We start from the raw sequence: 22484 nt of genomic DNA, 5'->3' as shown, positions 1-22484 counted from the left end.
ACACAGGGGACACAGCCCCAGGAGAGCTGGGCACAGCCTGGCCCTGTCACACAGGGGACACAGCCCCAGGAGAGCTGGGCACAGCCTTGCCCTGTCACACAGGGCACACAGCCCCAGTAGAGCTGGGCACAGCCTGGCCCTGTCACACAGGGCACACAGCCTCGGTGGAGCTGGGCACAGCCTGGCCCTGTCACACAGGGCACACAGCCCCAGGAGAACTGGGCACAGCCTGGCCCTGTCACACAGGGCACACAGCCCTGGTGGAGCTGGGCACAGCCTGGCCCTGTCACACAGGGCACACAGCCCTGGTGGAGCTGGGCACAGCCTGGCCCTGTCACACAGGGCACACAGCCTCGGTGGAGCTGGGCACAGCCTGGCCCTGTCACACAGGGGACACAGCCCCAGTAGAGCTGGGCACAGCCTGGCCCCGTCACACAGGGCACACAGCCCCAGGAGAGCTGGGCACAGCCTGGCCCTGTCACACAGGGCACACAGCCCCAGTAGAACTGGGCACAGCCTGGCCCTGTCACACAGGGCACACAGCCCCAGCAGAGCTGGGCACAGCCTGGCCCTGTCACACAGGGCTCACAGCCTCAGTGGAGCTGGGCACAGCCTGGCCCTGTCACACAGGGCAGACAGCCCCAGTAGAGCTGGGCACAGCCTGGCCCTGTCACACAGGGCACACAGCCCCGGTAGAGCTGGGCACAGCCTGGCCCTGTCACACAGGGCACACAGCCTCGGTGGAGCTGGGCACAGCCTGGCCCTGTCACACAGGGCACACAGCCCCAGGAGAACTGGGCACAGCCTGGCCCTGTCACACAGGGCACACAGCCCTGGTGGAGCTGGGCACAGCCTGGCCCTGTCACACAGGGCACACAGCCCTGGTGGAGCTGGGCACAGCCTGGCCCTGTCACACAGGGCACACAGCCCTGGTGGAGCTGGGCACAGCCTGGCCCTGTCACACAGGCCACACAGCCTCGGTGGAGCTGGGCACAGCCTGGCCCTGTCACACAGGGGACACAGCCCCAGTAGAGCTGGGCACAGCCTGGCCCCGTCACACAGGGCACACAGCCCCAGGAGAGCTGGGCACAGCCTGGCCCTGTCACACAGGGCACACAGCCCCAGTAGAACTGGGCACAGCCTGGCCCTGTCACACAGGGCACACAGCCCCAGGAGAGCTGGGCACAGCCTGGCCCTGTCACACAGGGCTCACAGCCTCAGTGGAGCTGGGCACAGCCTGGCCCTGTCACACAGGGCAGACAGCCCCAGGAGAGCTGGGCACAGCCTGGCCCTGTCACACAGGGCACACAGCCCCAGTAGAGCTGGGCACAGCCTGGCCCTGTCACACAGGACTCACAGCCTCGGTGGAGCTGGGCACAGCCTGGCCCTGTCACACAGGGGACACAGCCCCAGGAGAGCTGGGCACAGCCTGGCCCTGTCACACAGGGCACACAGCCCCAGGAGAGCTGGGCACAGCCTTGCCCTGTCACACAGGGCACACAGCCCCAGGAGAGCTGGGCACAGCCTGGCCCTGTCACACAGGGCACACAGCCCTGGTGGAGCTGGGCACAGCCTGGCCCTGTCACACAGGGCACACAGCCCTGGTGGAGCTGGGCACAGCCTGGCCCTGTCACACAGGGCACACAGCCTCGGTGGAGCTGGGCACAGCCTGGCCCTGTCACACAGGGCACACAGCCCCAGTAGAGCTGGGCACAGCCTGGCCCTGTCACACAGGGCACACAGCCCCAGGAGAGCTGGGCACAGCCTGGCCCTGTCACACAGGGCACACAGCCCCAGGAGAGCTGGGCACAGCCTGGCCCTGTCACACAGGGCACACAGCCCCAGTAGAGCTGGGCACAGCCTGGCCCTGTCACACAGGGCACACAGCCTCAGTAGAGCTGGGCACAGCCTGGCCCTGTCACACAGGGCACACAGCCCCAGGAGAGCTGGGCACAGCCTGGCCCTGTTACAGGGCACACAGCACAGGGGCCACCCCAGGCCAGGCAGAGGCTCCACTGTCCCTTCCTCACTGCAGGAACCCCACAGATGCCTTTTTCCCCTGAGCCCAATTCTAGCCCAGAAGGAGCTGCAAGGCAGTGAGTCCAGGGTGCAGCTGAACTGAGGTGACAGAGGCATCTGCCAGGTGTGCCCAACCAAGAACCAAGGCCAGGGGAAGCTGCTTTGCCCAAGGAGAAGCAGAGATAGGTCAGTGAGGCTCCAATTGCTGTGGGAAAGACCCTGCCTTCACTGTCCAGCCCAGACAAGCCCTGGCATCCCAGCACCTGCTGCTCCTGCTGCTGGAGGAGAAAAAGAGAGCGTGGTGTTGGGTGACACTGCAAAGGGCCACCGTGTCCCCTCCCTCACCTTGCCCGCTGCCCCACAGAACAGGGATGCAGTGACATGGGTGGGTCATTCCCCTCCCCACATCCCCATGGAGCTCCCAGCCCCAGCTGCTGTGGTACAGCTGGTGATGGAACAGGGAGCAGGACGCGTGCGCAGTGTGGGCTCTCTTTACGACCCAGAACCTGAGCCTCTGTTTTAACAAACGCATTGAGACCTTGCAGCCTGTGTTGCCTCAGCCCTTGGCATGGAGGAGACTCGCACAAAGTTTGCATGGGGTCTGGGTTTGTCACAGCCTTTATAACAAATACCAGCCTCTCTAGAGATTTATTTCTTATTTACAGCAAGCAAAATAGACCAAAAGCCAGTGCAGGTCCCAGTGCCACATGTGCTGGCACACAGAGAAGCCCCAAGCTCAGAAACACCTACAGCTTCTTGCCCTTCTTCAACCTGTTGCGCTGCCATGTGTTGTACTTCCGCAGGCGCCTCCAATACTCGAGCGAGTCAGGGTCCAGCTCCTCCAGCTTCTTGGGGGGCCCAAGGTGGATCTTAAAGAGCCTGAGGGTGAATACAGAGGATGTGAGGCTGTGGGAAAGAGGACAAAGGGACAAGCACCGGATGCAGCAATGCGCATGAGTGACCAGCCACCCCTGTCTCCTGACCCTGGGGAAGGTGTTTGGGTTGCAGAAGGGTAGTCTGCCTCCTCGCCAAACACTTCCCTGTCCCTCTCACACAGCTCTGTGCCCCTGGAACGGCAACTCTGTTGGGACAGAGGGGGGAATGGGGCAGCACGCACCAGTCGGGGTACTCGGAGTCGGGCTTCAGGGCCACCTCCGGACCCTCCTTGAAGTAGTTGACCCCCATGGCATGGGTAGCGAGCATGGTGGGGTCCGTGCACACCTCCGGCCCTTTCAACGCCTCCTTCGGCACTCCCTTGCCTTTGGACTTGGCGGCTGTGGGGGAAAGGGCAGGGTAAGGGCAGGGTGAGGGCAGGGGGTGCACCGGGGGACAAGGACACAGACACGAGAAGGGATGGGGACTCGAGGGCAGGGCCATCGCGGAGCGGGAGCAGGAGCAGGGGCAGGGGCAGGGGTCGGGGACAAGAGGAATGGAGCTGGAGCGGCATCACCACCGGGAGGGCGCGGGGCCGAGGACGGGGACCGGAACACGGGGCCAGAGAGCGGGCAGGGCAAGTACCCGAGGCGAGAAGCGCGGCACCGGGGCATGGAGGGACGGAGTGACACATGGGGGGACACACAGGGAACACAGGGGACAGAGACCGAGGAGCGTGGCCCGGGGCCGGTGCTTGTGCGAGCCTCACCGGGTTTCTTGGCGTAGCCGCGGGCCGGGGCGCGCAGCACGGCTCCCACCGCCCGCAGCAGCCCGCGGGCAGCCATGGGCACGGGACCGGGGCGGCGCCGCGCTCGCGCCTGCGCGGGGCGAGCGGAAATGACGTCGGGACCGTCCTGTCCTGTCCCGGCCGGAGGGGCCGGTAGTGATTGAGTCCACCCGGGCCGCGCCCCTCCCGGGCTGCCGGCCCTATGGATAGCGGCACTACCATGGACTTCCAGGGAGCCGCGCTCCCTGCCCCTGGCGGCGGCAGCGATGAGACCGCGGAGCTTCGGGCCATGGACACGGAGGACGGGCCGGGCACCCCTGGGCGCTGTGCGGGGGGCGGCCGGCCGGAGGAGCCCTCCCATACGGCCCCACAGCCCGGCAGCGGCTCCGGACCGGAGGCGTCGGGGCCCGCCGCAGCCCCGGAGCTCGCGGGAGGCGCGGGCGGACGGACCGAGCTGTGCCGGGGCTCGGGAAGAGCGATGGAAGAGGAGGCGATGCCCGAGGTGCCGCTGGGCTCTGCCCCCTGGGACCCCAGCGCCGAGAGCGCCCCTCGGGGCAGGGGGCGCCCGCAGACCCCCAGCAGCGCCGAACCCGCGAGCATGGAGCTGGATGAGCTCCCCGAGCCCCGCGCCCGCCCGGGCAGCACCGAGTGGAGCGAGGATGTGGAGGACGAACCTTCGGAGATCCAGGGGCTGTTGGCTCAGCTCGAGACCCTCGACCCCAAGCTCCGCGACCGCTCGTCCGCCCCAGAACAGGGCTCGCCATCCCCCCCGGGCGCTGGTGCCCGCCGGGGCCGCGGGCAGTGCCCGGGCAGGTGCCGGCCGTGCCCACTGCACGTGGCCACGGGCCGGGGCCTGGCCACGCATCCCTGCTGCCCCCAGCACTCCGCCTGCGAGCGGCCCTGCCACGGGCTGCTCTTGGCCGAGGCTGACCGGGAGGACTTGCTGAGCCTCCTATGCTACGAGGGGGGACTGCCCAAGGGTGATGCCGAGACCCCCTTGGCCCGCTCCGATGTCCTGGCTGGGACCAACCTGGAGGTGCTGCAGGCTCAGGAGGAACCAGCCACTGTGGAGAAGCCTGAAGGGCTAGGGAGGCCAGAGAGCTCGGAGGAAGAGCCTTCTGGCAACTGGTGTTATGGAGAGGGGCTTTGTGAGGATGAATCTGCCTGCGAGGGTGCTCAGGAACGGTCCCCGGAGTTGGCGTGGGCAGCTCTGCCTTCTGCTCTGGTCCCCGGGACAGAGCAACCACCTCATGGCGCTGTGACCGTGAGTGCACTGTGCCTTGGGCTGCCATGGGGCAGCAGGAGCCAGGACATGCCCCTTGGCTCTGATCCCTCCTGGGGTCTGGGATGGGGACAAAGGAAAGCAAGGGATGACTGCCCTTAGATCTTACAGGGCCTTGTGCTGCAGGATTGCCTGGAAAGACCCTCGGTACCAGCTTTGGCCCTGAATGCATACTTGCATGGCTGGCTGATTCATGTGTGCCCTGGGGCAGAGGCTGGTGGGTCCAAACAGCCCCCCTGGTCCTGAGATCCTATGTCATCCTCTCCTCCAGCCCCAGGACCCTGCACTAGCACCTCCACAGGCCTAGGACCCTATTCTTCCCTGTCCAACCCTGGGACCCTATGCTGTTTCCCCCATCCCCAGTGGGACACTCTGCTCTTGCTGTCCCACTGCTCCAGGGCCAGGCAGACTCAATCCCTGAGGTCCCAGCCACAGCCTCACTTGCTCTCTCATTGCTTTGCAGAACAGGGGATCCCCGTCCTCCTGCCCAGCCTTCAAAGATGGTGAGTTGTTTCTGTGCTTGCACAGCAAGAGCTTTCAGGAGTCCTGACCCACCTGCTGTGACCCTGAATGGGGAGGGTCGGGGAGGGAACAGCCAGCTCTTCACCCATCCAGAGTGGGTGCACCAGGCTCCATGTGGCTTGTTTGAGCCTTTGCTGAGGAAATGGAGGTGTGTCAGGGATCAGGGAGGGAGTATATTTGGGGAAAGGGATGCTATGTGTTCCCACGGGAAGAAGGAAGCAGCCCATGTCTTCTGGTGATGCCAGGTGCCCATGTACCAAGCACTGAGCTGCTTCACCATGTGTAGGAATGCATCTAACAGGCAGCAGGAGTTGGTACCCCCGATTTCAGAGGTGGGGGAGCAGCCTCTGCTCAGTCCCTCCCAATGCCTCAGTTCCAGGCCCTTGTGACCCAGAGGACTTGCTGGATGGTGTGATTTTTGGGGCCAAGTACCTGGGCTCCACGCAGCTGGCCTCAGAGAGGAACCCCCCAACCAGTGTCCGCATGGCGCAGGCCCAGGAGGCGGTGAACAGGATCAAGGTGCAGGAGGGATAGGGAGCATGGCTGCCCCAAGCCTTGTTCCCTTGTGGATGTGGGGCAGCACTCAGGAACTGCCTGAGGGCACCTGGCTGTGGAGCTGGGTCCCAGCAGGGTTCTGTGACCTCTCCATCATTCTGCAGGCACCTGAGGGGGAGTCCCAGCCCATGACAGAAGTGGATCTGTTTGTCTCCACACAGAGGATCAAGGTGCTCACTGCTGACACTCAGGTGAGCAGGAACTGCAGTAACCACGTGGATCTGTGGCTGTTTCAACATTCCTGTTTGGTCTCAGAATCTTAGCTTTGCTCCCACACCAGCAGGGTCTTGCCCAGTGATGGCCTACAAATGAGGACACACATCTGAGAGGGGACATGTCACTTCATAGCCATCCTGTGTCATGTCCTTGCCTCTGTGTGGCTGCCACACAAGACTTCCCATGCAACCTGTACCCTGGGGAACTGCTGGGATCCCAGGCCAAGCTCTGGGGAACCTGGGCTTGAGATCTGGTGAGCTCTTTGCCTCAGGATTAATTTCTGTATTATAGCAAGAAGGAAGAGCTGTCCTGTCCCCTGGCAATACCAAGGACACAAGTGAGTCCTTGATGAAGGATCTGTTTGTACCTTTTGGCACAGACATGGTTTCTGCCCAGCATGTGCTGGGCAGCTGCACCACATCCCAGCACCATGGCCAAACCCTTCTTGCTTGCAGTGCCAGCAGGCTCATGGCTGCCCACGTAGTCTGATGGCCCCAAGAGGGCTGAACTCTCTGCCTGTGTTCCCCTTGCCAGGAGGCCATGATGGATCACTCCCTCCAGACCATCTCCTACATTGCCGACATCGGCTCCCTTGTGGTGCTCATGGCACGCCGGAAGCTGCCGCGGCGCTCGGAGGTGGCGGAGGAGAAGCGGCTCTACAAGATGATCTGCCACGTCTTTCACTCAGCTGATGTGAGGCAACACATGGATTCCTGGGGTGGGAACGTGGCCCTGGGGACCTGAGTCCCATCCCACTGTAATAACTGAGTGTTACAGGCTGGGGCTGCAACAGACACCGCTCCCTCTTTACAAGAGAGAGGGCAAGAGCATCTCAGCCTGAGCATCTCTGTGACATGCAGAGGCGCAGCGAGCAAAGTGGAGGCGGGGGTTGGCTCCATACAGGGACTCATTCAGGCAGGGGGGGAGCCAGGACACCCTGGAGCTCCCAAGGATGATTCCTGTTCTGGAATCGTGCCTTGCAGGGCACTGGGAGCTGTTAGCTGCAGCCCTGAGCCATAGGCAGGAACAGCCCCTGTCGTTCCCCAGGCCCAGGTCATCGCCCAGGCCATTGGGCAGGCATTTGGCGTGGCTTACCAGCGCTTCCTGGAGGCCAACAGCATTGACCCGAACGAGCTGAGCCCACGCCAGTACAGCTGTGCCCTGGAGGACCAGGAGCAGTACAATGCAGAGCTGACCCACTTCTCCCAGCAGGAGAACTGCAAGGACGTAAGAGCTGCTCTGGGGCTTGGGGACAACGTGGGGAACCCACTGGCACCTCTGTGGCTCCCTGTGTAGCTGAGGTGCTCTCTACAAAACCAGACCCCATCACAGCCAGCTGTGAGCACAGCTGTGGGCTGGGACATGTGCTCCACCACTCTGGTGAAGGTTATGACCATAAGCCACCTGTTCTCCCCCCAGGTCTGCATCCGGAAGCAGAAGGGGGAGATCTTGGGCATCGCCATTGTGGAGTCAGGCTGGGGCTCCATCCTGCCCACCGTGGTTATCGCCAACCTGATGCACGGGGGCCCTGCGGAGCGGTCGGGCGAGCTGAGCATTGGGGACCGCCTCATGTCAGTCAATGGGACCAGCCTGGTGGGGCTGCCCCTGGGCACCTGCCAGACCATCATCCGGGTGAGCCAGGGCAGGGTGACCTCCTGCCTCACCCCAGGAGGAAGATGGGGACTAGCCTGAATAATCTGGGAGTGTCTGTGACACTGGGATTCTCTTGGGGCCCCCAGCTTTGGAGGCAGCTGTGCAGAGGTCATACCTGCCCTGCAGGCTGTGACAGTTCCTGCTCAGAGTGCTTGGAAGGAAGGCAGGGACAAAGCTGGGGACTGTACTTGCTGTGGCCCTGCCTGAAAAGGAGGGTGGAGGAGGAAGCAGGCACTTGTCCTGAAGGGAACCTGTTGCATCATCTCCGTCTCAGTTGGGTGGGAAGGAGCTGAAAGCAAGGACAGCATAGCCTCAGGGGCAGGGATATCGTGGGCTGGGTTTCTAAGTTCTTGGCTCTGGATTTACATTTGCAGTATCTCTTTGTGTGCCTGAGTTGCCCCATTGAAAACAGGTTGCTAATCCTCAGCCCTCATGTGAGCAACATGGCTGCATTGCCTCTCAGCCAGTCTGAGTAGCTCTCTAAAATCTCACCAAGCCCCATCCCATCTTCCAGGAGCTGAAGCACCAGACTGAGGTGACACTGAACATTGTGCACTGTCCCCCTGTCACCACAGCTGTCATCCGACGCCCCGACTCCAAGTACCAGCTGGGCTTCTGTGTTGAGAACGGTGTGGTGAGTGCCCGTGGGATTGGAGCTGGGCCAGGGTCGAGCTGAGGGGCAGGCAGAGCTGGCTGTGTCCAGGAATCAGCACCCAGCTCCTAAACTCCATGTGCGTGTCTGGGACAAGGGGTCTGCTGTGCACAGAAAAAAGCTCCTCACAGCCTTTCTGCAGCACTGATGGTTGTATCCCTCTACCTGGTGCTCTGTAGCTGTTTGCTTTCAGGTTGGTGGCTTCTTCCTGGCTTTCTGGGCATGTCCCAGTGGCAGTTGTTGCTGTCTCCTGTGCCCAAGCCACTCCCTGCCCTGGGCTTTGCTGTCACTGTTAGGAAGGCAGAGTGGGGCATTCCTGGGCTCAGTGGGAGCTGGGTGGGTGGGTGGCATGCCCACCTCACACACCAACTGGTGCTCCCCCTAGGACTGGAGATGTGGATCTCTCCTGATGCCCCAAGGAGAAGCTCAGTCTCTGCAGGCCAGGCCTGAGGGGAGCAGGAGGGTTCAGTGAGTGGGGCACCACAGCCTTGTCAGCCAGGGGACAAAATCCTGGGGGCTGGCCTGGCCCCAGCTCAGCACATCACTCTGTGGCAGCAATGCACAAGGAGGTCCCTGCCCTCACTGCGTGCCCAGGGGCTGGAGGAGGTGTGCATCCCAGGCAAGAGCTCTGGCCAGGAGCATACAGGGCTGTGAGGATTTGGAGCACTGGTGACACAGAGCTGGGCTGTGGGCACAGCCCTGCTCTTACAGCACTCCCTGCTCCCAGATCTGCAGCCTGATGCGTGGGGGCATTGCAGAGCGGGGTGGCATCCGCGTGGGGCACCGCATCATTGAGATCAACGGGCAGAGCGTGGTGGCCACGCCCCACGAGAAGATCATCCAGATCCTCACCGAAGCGGTCAGTGAGGTGAGCTGGGGCCCCACAGAACTGCTGGGCTCAGAGCTGTGCACCAGCACCCTCCAGCCCTGGCTGGGGTCTCTAATCTGTGCCTTTTTGCCTAGGTACACATCAAGACCATGCCGGCGTCCACGTACCGTCTGCTGACAGGGCAGGAGCAGCCCCTCTTCCTCTGAGCCACCATGCCTGGGGCAGGCAGGAGTGAGCCCAGGGCTGCAGGGGCAGGACTGGCACACCTGCCCTGGCCCTGCATCAGAGCCCTCAGCAGGGCCTAAGTCTGCACCTCTTTTGTTTTACTCAGGACACAGTGGGACACTGGAGGCTAATGCCAGCCTGAGCAGCATCAAGGCCTGTGGTGCCATGCTTTGGGCACCTCTCCCCCTCCAATCACCATTCCCCACCTCAGTGCCTGAACAGTGTCTGTCCTGCTGCTGCACAGAATCCCTCACCTTGGCCTTGTGCTAGTGGGAGGAGGGGGCGGCCCTCCATCCAGTCACTGACTTTTGTACTTTTACACTCACCAACAGTGCCTTTCCCAAGGTGGGGATGGTGCTGTAAGCACAGCGCAACTCCAGAACTCAGCCAGCAGAGCCCCAGAGCAGCACTGACCCTGCGCACCCATGTGTGGGTTTACACTGGCACTCCTGAGGGATACCCAGAAGCTCCCAGACTCGGCCTTGAAGGCAGAAGCACTCTTGGCACCTGCTGCCATGGCTTGGCCAGAGGCCTGTTAGGGTGCAAACTCTCCGTTAGACACATTGTACCAAGCTGGGAACCTGCCTCAGCTTTTTCCTGGTGCTGCCTTGAATTGCTCTGCATGCACACCCTGGCCCAGAGCCACAGCCCTTGGAGCAGCACAAGGGAACAGGGCATTGTCCAGCCCCACATCCCATGAGCTTGGGTCTGTGAGCCTTTCTGTGAGCAGCTCTCTGGGCCCCCAGGGCTGCAGCAGTGCTGACCTGGCTGTACCTGTGTGCTTGGTTGCTCTAAAAATAAAAATTTTGGGAAATATAGGAGGCTGCATTTGAGGAGCTGCAGGGAGACTGCAGCAGAGGAGGCTCAGCTCTGGGAGACACATCCCAGGCCTGCAGTGGTGCCAATTGGCCCCAATTTTATCTGTGATGCTTCATCATACATAGGGTCACTGGCCAGGGAGGTACCTGGCCATCGTACACAAGGCCACCCTGCTGCACAGTGTCCCTTGTATGCTGCCACCCAGCACCTCCAGAAACAGCCTGTCCTGACCCAAACATCCCTTTTATTCCAGTAGCAGTTGCCAAAAGGGAAGGAGGCACTTGGTGATGCAGGGTATAGCAGGATTGGACCCAGCCCAGCCTGGTCACAGGGGCACTGCCTGAGCTGTCACCTGCACCCAGTTGTGCAGGGCTGTGGGAAGGACAGGCCAGCAGTGCCACTATACATCTGTGGCTGGGCCCCACTCGTAGCCTTCATCCTGGTCAGAGTCATCCCTGGCCCGTGTGAATCTCCTCCTCACTGCCTTGTGCTCATATTCCCTGGGGGACAGAAGGATGGTGATGGCTCTGCGTTACAGGCACAGTGCCCTTCCAGGACTGTCCCCAGCCCTTCGTGACTGCCATCCCCACCCCGCAAGGGAGGGATCCCATCAAGGTACCTGATGCTGTCATAGCGCCTGCCCTGGTGTGCCACCTGGGGAAGAAGAGGGGGGAGGGGTCAGGAACTGTGCCCCAGCCTGGAGCATTTGCCCCTGGACACCCAGAGCTAGGCACAGACACACCGTTGGACCCTACAGCAGCCAGAAGTGACACCCTGCCTGTGCTATGAGGATGGGAATTACACTCCAGAGCCAGGCACTGTGCCACCCTCTTCTGCCCCACTGGGCTCCTGTACTATTCTGGGCCAACCCACCTGCTCACTCTGGCTGTGGCTTGGGGCTAGCTGTGCTGGCTCAGAGGAACGGGCCAGTCCAGGCTGGTCATAGGCGTCCTCTGCCTCGCCATCAGTGAAGGCACCCGCCTCCCCATCTGTGTCGTCGTAGTCGCTGTTGGCGTGGCTGTCACAAGTCAGGTAGCCTGAGGCTACTGTGCTTGGTGGGTTCAGCAGTTCCAGACTGTCCTCAGGTGCTGCATCTGCCTGAAGGGTGGGGATGACAGAGATATGGGACCCCAGCCAAGGTGAGCCATATGCAGCCCAATCACCTGCCTGGCTGCAGCCCTAAAAGGCCAAGCCTTGCCAAAGAGAGCCTGTGCCCTGTACCTGCTCTGCTGCTGTCCAGACAGGCTGGCTTTGCTGTGTCCTTATGATGTCCTGGATCTGCTCGTACCAGGCATTGCCACTGCCACTGAGGCTGATGGTGGCTGTGAAGAGGTGGCTGCAATACTTCTTCATCTTGTTGGCCTGGGCATAGAGGCGCCGGGAACTCTTCCTGGAATCGGGTGCCAGCCACTGCCGCATGGCCTTGATGCCCTGCCGGCTCTCGGGCTCACAGAACACCACCACTGGGTAGTACTGCACATAATTGAGACGCTCCACAGCCGAGGGTGTGATGTCCAGCAAGGCGTGCTTGTTCTGGGGCAGGGGACAGCCATCAGCCCTGCTAGGAGCAGGGATGGGAGCCATGGGCTTTCCACAGGCCCTAGCTGGCTCCAAGGACATGGGAAAGGTCTCACCTTTTCTGCAATCTGCCGCACCGAGTCCAGCTTGATGACCTTGGATGATGCCCCATCTCGGGGCACACTCGCTGCAGGACACAGAGATGGGGCATGAGAGGGGCTGCACCTCCAACAGCCCCAGGCTTGGCATGGCTATACCCAGTCCCAGAGCTGTGTCCCTCAGGGAGAGGAGAGGAAAGGGCGAATGATGAGCTCAGGAAGGTGTTGGGGGAGGTGTCAGAGGGAGCCAAAGGTAAAGAACTCTCCCACTGTCTGGCTGCTGGATATAATTTCCTCCTCAGTGTAGAGGCACTTACGGGCAATTTCAAATAGCTCAGGCAGCTCCCTGCTCAGCTTCTGCACAGCGATGTCTGCGATGGGGCCCAGGATCACCACTGGCCGCTTGAAGCTGGCTGTGGGAGGACAGAGATGCTCAGGGTGGCTGGGGGCAAGAGGTCCCAGTACTCAAGCACCCAGCCCCGCTCCTCATGGTGCCCACAGGCCTGCAAATTGCCCTTCTCCCTCCAGAAGAGGGGAGCCCATCAGCATGCACAGCAGGGCAGCCCCAGGACCAATGTCCCTGAGATGGGTCAGGCTGTCCTGGTGCCCACCTTCCTTGAGGACCACCCTCTCATATGGTGGGTAGCGCCCCTGCTTTGTGAGGGCAGACAGGTCCTCCCGGCTCTTCCGCAGCATCTTCTTGGCTCCCCGCAAGCCCCGCAGCTTCCAAAACTCAGCCCTTGCCCCGGACGGGTTGGCACCAGACGTGGCCTTCAGCACTGACTCCAAGCTGGCAATCTGCTCAGCCCTGGGAGAGGAGAGGGCTCAGGACCTGCAGCCTCGGGTTTTGAGGAGCAGGTCAGAATCTGGCACTGCTGCCCAGTGGCACACCCAGCAGGGGTAGACTTCTCTCTCTGGGACTTTCATCAAGCTAACTTGACCATCAGCTGCGCCACCACCCTGAGAAGGGATTTCACCAGCTCACGCTTCCCACCAGCCCTTGCACTGCCTCTCATTGAGCCCACCATCCATGTCCCCAGCTCACTTGGGAGCCTTCTCTGGCTCTGCTTGTCTAAGGGCTGTTCATGGCTCCATCCCTACCTGCTCTGGTTGGGGATGATGCCCTTTTCCTGCTCCTGCAGGTCCCTGCCCATGCGCACAGCCAGCCAGCTCCCCAGCCTGCCCCGGTACATGGTGTCCAGCACGTGGAACACCTCCCCACGGACAAAGCTGAGCCCTGATGGTGTATCCTTCTCAAAGTCAAAATGTGTCCGGATGTAGAACGAGTCACCCACATTGGACGAGATCATCTTCCTGTAAACTGAAGCCCAGAACAAGAGGGACCATTAGGGGAAGACATGGCTGAGGAAGATGCTAGAGAGATTTGGGAAGGCACTAGGCTGGCTGGGTGGCTCCATAGTAGCCCTTGCTGCTAAGGAGGGTACTGGGGACACCTTTTCCTCCCATGGTACTCTCAGGCATGCTGGGGACAGCAGAATTTGACTCCCCAGCACACAGTGGCCTCTCCAGGCTGAGCCATGGTGCCAGAGAGCCCCTGTGCTTCAGGAAGCTGAGGCACGAACAAGGTTGGGATGGTCTTGTCCCCTCCCATCAGCTCTCTCTGGAGGAGGAGGAGGGGGAAAGAAGGACTACCCTGCAGGGACTGGAAGGGCCATGGCAAGTCCAGCAAGTCTGATGCTTGCCCAGAAGAGACAGAAGATGGAGAGGCACAAGCCCAGGATGAGCCTGGTCACCACTCACTGTCCTGCTTGTTCTGGATCCACAGCGTGACCTCCTCGCCTGGGGGCAGGGCCATGAGATATTCCACAGCCTCTTCACGAGTCAGGTTCTGGAAACTGGTGTCATTCACCTGCCACAAAAATGCATTTGGACGTGGTCCTGCCAGCAGGACAGAAGGCATAGGCACCAGCAGGGGACCCAGGGACAGCAGTACCGAGGGCAGAGTGGGAGAGGGAACGGTCACCCTGGAGGCGATACCCTGGGGAGATACTGGACCCAAAAGGGCTGGGGCCAGTCCAGGTGCAGCAGCATATGGAGCATTTTCAGCCTTGGATACCTGCAGGATCTGGTCACCTTCCTGAACGCCCTGGATGTCAGCGAGGCTCCCCTCCTGCACACTCGACACGAAGATGCCCACGTCATTCCCACCCGTCAGCCGCAGCCCCACACTCTTGGCCTTCACAAACCGTACGACCCTGGAGTTGGTGCTGTACCTGCCACAGGAAAGTACAGTCAGCCCAGTAGGAACATGCAAGGACAGGACAGGGAGGCGTTGACCCTGTGACACAGCAGCTCTTCATGTCCCAGCCATTCCCCCCTGTCTCTTGCAGACATACCCATCCTTGTAGGCAGCTTGGGCAGTGGGGCTGGTGTGGGGGCTGTGGCCATCCCCCTCCACAGCTTCCAGAAGGTCTGCAGGAAGGAGAGCTGGTCCAGGAGCAGGTCCAGGCTCTGTCAGGGCTTTGGGCAGTGGAGATGCACAGGAGCCTGAAGCCCCCTAAGTGCTCCACTCACCTGAGCCATGAGCATCAGCTACAGTCACCTCAGCCACAGGCTCCCTGTTCAATCGTCTCCTCTCCCTGGAACAAGGTCGAGCAGGATTTAGGCAGTGCACATGGGTAGTGGAGACAGAAGAGCAAGCTGGGAATAGCAGTAGCACCTCCAGAGATATTGGTTTAGGAATGGAGAACCCGCATCCACCAGACAGGTGGAGAATACAGCAGAATATGCCAGGGGACAGAGGGGCTCATGGGGACAGTGTGAGCCTTACAGTGAATTTGTCCTGGCAGCTGGAGGTCGTGGGGAGGCTTCTGGAGATCCCAGATGGGACAGCTCAGAGTCAATGTCTGAGATATCTGCAGCCACAGGAGGGGAGATGCATCAGTGGCCATGCAGCCTCTGTGCTGTGTATCTGACCCTGGCTCTGCCACCATGTCCCTCACCATCCATCCGGGAGCTGTTACTCTGGCTGTCAACGTCAGGGATGTTGACCAGGAACTGACGGTGGTCACGGAGGATGAGCAGGGTCAGGATCCCCTCTGTCTGCTCAATCAGCTGCTGAGTTTCAGCCAAGGACATGTCCTGGCTGGCTACTCCATTGATCTGGAGAAGAAGAGTGGAAGCTGCTCCTGGGAAAGCCACCCCCAGGAACACCCCACTGGGATGGGATGCTCTGATTGCCATCTTCCTGGTCCCTTCCTAGCCCCTCCAACCCAGCCCCAGACTCTGCAGCTTCACCTATTTTGTGTCCCTGTTCCTGGCTGCTTCCCAGTGTGACCTCATTCTGTACAGAGGTAACATTAGCATGGTTCATTAGCGCTTTCACCCACCTGGGGCTCTGCCCGGAGGAAGGATTGCACGGACCCCTCAGACACATAAAGCCCAGTTTTCCTTTGCCTGGGCCCAGCACTGTCCTTCCATGCCCTGGCCCGGTGCAAGGAATCAGGCCCCAAGCAGGCCCTGGGGCTGGGATTTCCCTGAGTGGTACCTGCTTTTCCCAATAGACTGTAGGATATAATCCCTTCTGTTTACTCCAGGGTCACTTTGGCACCAGTTCCCATCAGCCACGAGTCTGCCTAGACCAGCTGTGCAAACAAAGGGTCTCCCTCCCTTCTATTTCCTCCTCCCCAAATACAGTAATTTCACGATTATAAGCCACACCATTTTGATTAAAATTTTGGTCCCAACCCAGGACCACTCAGGAGCGGCCAATATATGAACAAAGTTCGGAAATTTCCCAACCCGGAAGTGCGAGCCACGGGTCCAGCCGAGCTTGCGAATTGAGCACCTGCCAGTAAAACCCACGATCGTGCAATTGTTACAAACTGGTTACTCTGTTGTGCGGTGGGGGAGCGGGCTCCCGCCGATGCCATGGCACAGCACTGGGCCGAGGCGAGCCCGGTGGCAGCAGTGCAGGCAGCGGTCTGGGGCAAGCGAGCCTGGTGGCGGCGGCAGCGCCGGCCGCCCGGGCAGCCCCACCGAGCGGCAGCGCCAAGCTGGGCCGAGCCCGCCCAGTCCCAAGCTGTGCCAGTAAACCCCGCGATCGCACAATTCCGTTACTAATTCATTACTTAGTTGCACACAGATCCTCACTGCGAACGAAAGAGGGGCTTATAATCCAGTGCGGTTTACATATGGACAAAGAACAAAAAACTGCCGACACCCAGAAGTGTGGCTTATAATCAGGTGCGGCTTATAATCATGAAATTACTGTACTTAAAGCATCATTTTATCTGACAAACACCTGTGACAGTCATCCAGTGGGGACATGGACACACACAGTCGGGGACCACTGTAGGGACAGTAGGGTGGACATGACCCCACTGTGACAGCAGGGCACGCCATCAACGCTGGCAGCAGGGAGCTGGGCCCTGAGAGGCCCTGCAGGGTCCCTGGGACAGCCAGGAGGGCTGGGGTAGGGAGTGGGCACAGACAGAACTGCCCCCAGCATAGCCGTGGCTGCATCCTGCAGTGACACCAGCCAGGGACAAGCCCTCCAAAGAGGGGCAGATGAGACCCCCAGTGAGTGCTCTGCACCCCGGGGCCCCCCTACCTTCAGGATGAGGTCTCCCTCCTGCAAGGAGTTGCCCTTGGCCGCCAGCCCGCTCTCCACTATGTGCTTTATGAAGAGCTGACTCCCCAGCTTCACACCATACTCTGCACCAAAGAGAGCCGTTACGGTAGCAGAGTCAGGCAGATGCAAGACCCCCTCAAGGTCCCCACCTCAGTACCAATCCCACAAGTCCCAGCTCGCCTTGGGGTACTGGCAAGCCCCAGAGCTGAGCTCTCTAGCCCCCAGCTGAGGGCAGGAGGTTTAGTGCATCCAAGATGGCATGCACTGTCCCTTTGTTGCAGCCAAGCCCTGGCATCCAGCCAGGCCCTGGCATCCACCCAGCTATCATTTCCTCCCTGGAGGAAGGTATGGCCAAAAATCAGGCAACAAGACCCAGGGACAGCAGGAGCAGGAGGGCCTCACCTTCATCCTGCTTCTGCTTCACCAGGACTGATGTGATGGGCTTCGCTGGCACATCCTGGCGTGGCAGCCTCTTGAAACCTGACACCAGGGCCAGCCCGTTGGTGTCCCCATCCTGGCCAAAGGCATTGGCAGAGCCATGTCGGCCATGGCCTCTATGACCTGAGCTACTCTGCAGCCGGTGGCTGCTGTCCTGGCTTCGCCTCCGGCTCCGTGACACCAGCTTGTGGTGACGACGGTCATCATGGTGGTGACCAGAGCTCCTCTCACTGGATGAGTCCCCATCATAGCCCTGGCTATGATCCAGGTCATCCCGGGAGCGGTGCAGCCTGTAGTCCTCATCTGAGTCGTAGTGCCGGGGCACAGCAGGGGACCCAGGGCTGCTCTTGCTCACAGGCAGGTGAATCTTCTTCGGTCTTTTCAGTGTCTGCAGGTGCAAAGTAAGCAGGAGAGGATGGTGGATACAGCTGTCTCTGACAGGAGATGTCCCTGACCCAAACTCTGGGTATGTGTGGACAGGGGATCCGGGATGGGGACAGGCACAGCATGAGCATGATGCCAGCCACCACCACAGAGCACACTCACAATGTTGGCAATCTTGCCACAGGTTTTAAGTGTCTGGATGGCGACAGAGGATGGGACATTCTCCATAGAAAGGCCATTCACCATCACAATGTGATCCTTCCTCCTGGGAGGGAAAATGCAGCTGTGACTCTGTCCCAGGCACAGCTCCCAGCCCAGGTGAGGTGGTGAGTGTACCTCAAGGGATCTCATTCCAGCCAGGGAGGGCAACAGTGCTGCTGGCCCTGTCCCAGCAGGAGCGATTCTCCATCCTTCCCACCCTTGCTGGCAGTGAGCACCTCACCATCCCCGTGTCCCCATGTACTCACTGGAGCTGACCCATTGCTGGTCCCCCAGGCACCACATCTGAAACAAACACTGCTGTGTCCCCGGTTGTCCTGTTGGGACGGTCACGGCCTCCGGAGACAGCAAATCCAAAGCCCCGGTGAGGGTCCTAGTGGGCATGGGCAGAAGGGGGGTCAGGCAGAGTTGACCCCACAGACCACATGCCCTCCCACAGTGGGGCCACCCCAGGTGACACTCACCCTGCTCAGTGTCACTGTGTGCTGCTCCCAGATCACCATCTCCTCCATGCTGGGCACCCACCAGCACAAGCTGGGAAGAGTAACAGTGGCAGCCAGACAGCTGGGGGGCTCTGACCGGCTCTGGATCCTCTTTGCAGCCGCTGGCCCCTTCCTTAATCCAACATCAGGCTGCAACAAAGAGCAGCAGCAAAAGTGAGCCATAAGCACCAGGGGCCGTGAGGCTGCAGGGGACAGAGCCCCTCGGTGCTAGGACACCGGCACCGACAGCTATGTCACACCTCAGCTAACCCTGTATGGTTCTGAACCCAGAGCTGCCTCTCTACACTACGAAATCACACCCTGGGGGTCCATTTCCATCCCCTCAGATATGTGTCCATAGAAGGGGAGTTTTTACGCAGGGCAAGGACAGGACTCATCTCCACGGCTGGGACCACACCATCCTTGTGTCTAACTCCGCTCTGTCCCCCTGGAGTTGGCAAGCCTTGGGTGCTGGTCTGGATGGTGTTTCAGTGCGTGTCCACCCAGTCTGGGCTCCAGCAGCTCTGCCAGCTGGTTTGGTAGCACCACTGCCCCAGTTTCATCTGGGTTTTCCCCAAATCCAATGTTTTCCACCTAAGGCAGACAAGCCTGACTGAGAGAATAATGTCCCTTTGAGGCTGAAACTCCTGGGATGGGCCCAGGGATCTCCACTCCTCAGCTCCTGGCTCCCTGGGGGGAATGCCAGCACGAACCCAGAGGGACATGGGTTCCCATGATAGTGGGAGATAGCAGGAGCAGAGCCTCCCACCAGTTCCCATAGGATGGGACAGGGACAGGTCACTTTGATCAGGGCCTCACAGAATCATCAAGGCCAGGAAGAGGCCTTCAAGATCATCAAATCAACTGTCACTCCAACACCACCATAATCACCCCTAAACTGTGTCCCTAAGTACCACATCCAGATGCATCTTGAATGCTTCCAGGGATGATGACTCCAGCACTTCTCTGGGCAACTTATTCCATTGCCTGATCAGTGAATAAAAATATTTAGTATCTAATCTGAACCTCCATTGATGCAACTTGAGGCCAGTTCCTCTGATCCTGACACTTGGCAGAAGAGGCTGATCCTTACCTCACTACAATCTCCTGGGAGCTGTAGAGAGCAGTGAGGTCCCCTGAGCACCCTTCTCCAAATTGAGCACCCCCAGTCCCCATGGCACCACACGGCCATGGTGTCCAAGGGCTGTGGAGTGCCTGTGCTCATTCCTAAGCTGTATTCCCCAGCACAGCTCAGCCACCCTCAAGCCCAGCCAGGAATGCCCACATTGGTGCCACAGGGAGATCAAAACCTCCAGAAGCCCTTTGGGAATTGGCCAAGGTGCAGCTTTGGTGGGACACAGACACATCTCGTGGGCAGTGTTGGGGTGATGCCACATCAGGGATCTGGCAGTGGGTGGCCAGCCGTGGGCAGGTGAGGCAGCTCAGCCCTGGCACACGGACATCCCGTGAGCAGCCCTGGCTGAAGCAGTGCTGAGGCAGCTGGCTGAGCCCCCAAAATGAGACCAGCCTGAGCTCCTGAAACAAGACCTAACTCACTGCAGCCCTGGGGAGGGCTGGGGGAGACCTGCGGTAATCATTCACCCGACAGGCAGGCTGCAGCCACGGGTGTGGAGGACAGAGTCCCCTCTGCGTCACCAGCTGCTGAAACCAGCCCAAGTGCCTTCCAGCCACTCAGGGACACATGGGACCAGGGGGTAGCTGGGGCTGGGCAGGACCCTAGTATGGCAGCACCCACTGTCCTGGCACTGGGAAAGCTGATAATAAACAGGAACTGCCAGTGTGGCATTGCAGTGGTTTCAGCTGTGTCACCAGCATTGCTTGTGCTCCCTGGGCACCTGCAGGTGACATGGTGTGAGCTATAGATCCAAGAGACACCAACCTGGAGCAGCCAGATCATCCCCCTCCCTAGGGTGGTGACGTCTACTGTGCCAGAGCCACCCTTGATGCCACCCAACACAGCCCCTCACTGACCCCAGCTGCCTTCCACTACTGTCTCACCACCGTGGTGCTACAAACTTGTGTTCCACTGCTGCCCATTGCTCTGCCCAGGCAGTGGCTGGGGCAGCATGGGGATGGCAGCAGCTCCAGTGGCACAGGCAGTGTGTCCATGGTGCCATCAAGCCCCGTCCCTGTCCCCAGTCTCCCCCCAAGATCTGGCATAGGGCCTGCAGGAGCCAAAGGCCGAGGCTGGCAGCAGGAGGAGCCGGCTCAGCCGGTTTCTGACAGAAACCAGCTCGCACCTGGAATGGCCCCGGAGGGAGAGGCAGTATCTGGGCAGAGCTGACCATGGCCCAGCCCGACACACCCAGCACCGGGCACCGTCAGCACTGGGAGCCCCACAACGCCCCATGGTGCCCCACACATGGACCGTGGCAGCACCTCCCAGGGGTTTTGAAGCAAAGCCAAGCTGTGCTGGGACAGCTTCATCCCATGGCCAGGTCCCCAGTTCGCCCGCCATGGGGACAGCAACGAGTCGGGGGATCATTTACTGGAAAGTGACACACACTGTCCAGCCCAGGCGTGCACACAGCCAACTCCACCACCCATAACGCTTCCCAATCTCTGTCGCCCCCCCCCCCCACCCCCCCATCCTAAGAACCTCAAAGCCTTCCTGGGATCAGTGAAGTCCCTGCTCTCAGCCAGTGCTGCAAAACCACTCCTCCCTCGTCTGCTCCTGGCCATGCAGCACTGAAGTCCCGGATCCCCCCAGAGACTCCTCTATCTCAACCCCACCCCTACAAAAAGAGCGATGAGCTGATCTCGGCCCCCTGCTCTGAGAAAAGGTGTATGGAAGGGCTGCTCCGGACCGAGTGTAAATCAGCAGCAGAGAGGCACGTCCTCCAGCCCTGGGGTGTGGAGCTCTGATCCTCCGGGGTTTTCCCTGCTACGGGACAGAGCTGCAGAAGGGTCACCAGGTCCTGGAGCCACCCAGAGAGGGACAAAGCATGGCCAGTTCTCCAGGTGAAAGCACGGCTGAAAGCCAGAAAGCACAGCGGACAGATCCCGAGGGACAGAATTAGGCACTCACCGAGCCTGGGATCCGACCAGGAAGGAGCTGAGCTCCCGGGCTGGTGGCAGTGGTGTCACTCCAGGGTGCCTTGCGTAACCCTTTGTGGCCCAGACTCTGCCTGCAGCGGGGAAGGAGCAGGAAGGGGGTTCCGGGGCAGATTCCCGGGCACAGCAGGTCTCCCAGAAGATGTCTCTGGTGTCCTCCACCGTGATGGAGGATGTCCTCCACCCTCACTCATCGCCCTCCCAACGCTGCACCAGGACAGGCTCAAAGGATGCTGGCGGTGGCGGTGCCTGTAGATAGGGGTTCCTCCCCCCAATCCTTGCCCTGTTCAGGGAAGCGATGGGACTGCCCCAGACTACCAAACCCTCCCAGCGTTATCCATTGTCCCAAGAGCGGACAGACACGGGGGCCAGCCTGGGCATCTCTGTCCTGGGAGATGTGGGGGAAGCTGGTGATGGAAGCTGGTGATGGCTACTGCCCCCTCTCCTCCCCTTCCCTTGCCCCTGTCCGCACCTGAGGACCAGGCCCCCGTCATCCTTCGTCCCGCGGGGCCGCTTTCCGGCGGTAACAGCGATCAGGTCCACGCCACGGGTCTCCACCTCCCGCCGGGGCCGGTACCGCTCCCAGGCCAGCGCCGAAGCGGCGTGGGGGGACCAATTTCTGCGGAAGCCCCCGGCCCGCAGCCGCCACCCCGGAGACGGGACCATGCCGCCGCCGGCCCCTCCGCTCGCTCCTCGGCACGGGCTGCTCCCGACTGAGCCCCGCGGGGAGCCTGGAGCAGCTCCCGCCGCTCCCCAGGACCAGCCTCAGTCGGGAGCCCCTCGGGCGGGGGCCGACGCCGCCGAGCAGCTTCATTAGTGCCAGTGGCTCCAGCGTTGCCTCCCAGCCTCGGCTACCCATCCAGGACACGCGTGGCCCCGGGGCTCCGAGAACCGGCGGGGCCGGCCCGGGCTGACCCGCGCCCCGGGGCTGACTCGCGCCGGGCGGCGCCACTAGATGGTGCCGCGGGGCCGGGAGGAGCTAGTCCCCGGCCCGGGCTGGGGCCCGGCGGCTCTGAATGGCGCCGGGGCCGAGCAGGGGAAGGGAGCGTGTTCGGGTCCCGGTGTACGGCAGACCCGGCTACCGGGAGCTCTCGGAGACGGGAAGGGGGGGCGGGCAGGCGGCGCCCGGGGTCGGGAAGGCTCCTGACAGCCCCCGGTGCAGAGGGGGCAGCTCGGTGGGAACCGAGCCGCCGCGGGCTGGGCGGTGCAGGCCCGGTCAGGCCCCTGCCGGAGCCACGCCCCCC

The 22484-nt window shown here is 61.1% G+C and overlaps 3 protein-coding genes across 5 annotated transcripts; 1 reads left to right on the top strand and 2 right to left on the bottom strand.

The window, feature by feature from the left end:
• Positions 1 to 2648: 2648 nt before the first annotated feature.
• On the bottom strand, positions 2649 to 3757 carry MRPL54 (mitochondrial ribosomal protein L54). The gene is made up of 3 exons (XM_033082100.2): positions 3662 to 3757; positions 3137 to 3293; positions 2649 to 2898 (listed from the first exon to the last, which is right to left on the bottom strand). Exons 1-3 carry the CDS (start codon positions 3735 to 3737, stop codon positions 2766 to 2768), a joined length of 366 nt encoding a protein of 121 aa, XP_032937991.1. The 5' UTR covers positions 3738 to 3757; the 3' UTR covers positions 2649 to 2765.
• A 27-nt stretch (positions 3758 to 3784) lies between these two features.
• Positions 3785 to 10434, top strand: APBA3 (amyloid beta precursor protein binding family A member 3). 2 transcript variants are annotated; one of them, XM_033082096.2, is made up of 10 exons: positions 3785 to 4943; positions 5425 to 5464; positions 5857 to 6002; positions 6143 to 6229; positions 6789 to 6947; positions 7302 to 7481; positions 7674 to 7886; positions 8422 to 8541; positions 9287 to 9427; positions 9523 to 10434. In XM_033082096.2, the coding sequence occupies exons 1-10, from the start codon at positions 3882 to 3884 to the stop codon at positions 9592 to 9594; spliced, it is 2220 nt and encodes a 739-aa protein (XP_032937987.1). In that variant the 5' UTR covers positions 3785 to 3881; the 3' UTR covers positions 9595 to 10434. The 2 variants fall into 2 exon arrangements, with proteins under 2 accessions (XP_032937987.1, XP_032937988.1); XM_033082097.2 differs by lacking the exon at positions 7302 to 7481.
• A 225-nt stretch (positions 10435 to 10659) lies between these two features.
• Positions 10660 to 22464, bottom strand: TJP3 (tight junction protein 3). Of its 2 annotated transcripts, none has more exons than XM_033082083.1 (21): positions 21713 to 22464; positions 21215 to 21314; positions 18148 to 18315; positions 17932 to 18056; positions 17627 to 17729; positions 17045 to 17468; positions 16622 to 16725; positions 15012 to 15171; positions 14840 to 14924; positions 14584 to 14648; positions 14406 to 14496; positions 14126 to 14282; positions 13810 to 13918; positions 13150 to 13369; positions 12660 to 12856; positions 12366 to 12461; positions 12067 to 12137; positions 11654 to 11965; positions 11306 to 11530; positions 11052 to 11086; positions 10660 to 10932 (listed from the first exon to the last, which is right to left on the bottom strand). In XM_033082083.1, the coding sequence occupies exons 1-21, from the start codon at positions 21904 to 21906 to the stop codon at positions 10833 to 10835; spliced, it is 3141 nt and encodes a 1046-aa protein (XP_032937974.1). In that variant the 5' UTR covers positions 21907 to 22464; the 3' UTR covers positions 10660 to 10832. The 2 variants fall into 2 exon arrangements, with proteins under 2 accessions (XP_032937974.1, XP_032937976.1); XM_033082085.1 differs by having other exon boundaries at positions 14406 to 14481.
• Between the last annotated feature and the right edge of the window lie 20 nt (positions 22465 to 22484).

Source organism: Catharus ustulatus, chromosome 29 (assembly GCF_009819885.2).
Source record: "Catharus ustulatus isolate bCatUst1 chromosome 29, bCatUst1.pri.v2, whole genome shotgun sequence".
NCBI classification, from domain to species: domain Eukaryota; kingdom Metazoa; phylum Chordata; class Aves; order Passeriformes; family Turdidae; genus Catharus; species Catharus ustulatus.
The sequence above is the reverse complement of the archived record's forward strand: the minus strand, read 5'-3'. Positions and strand labels throughout refer to the sequence as shown.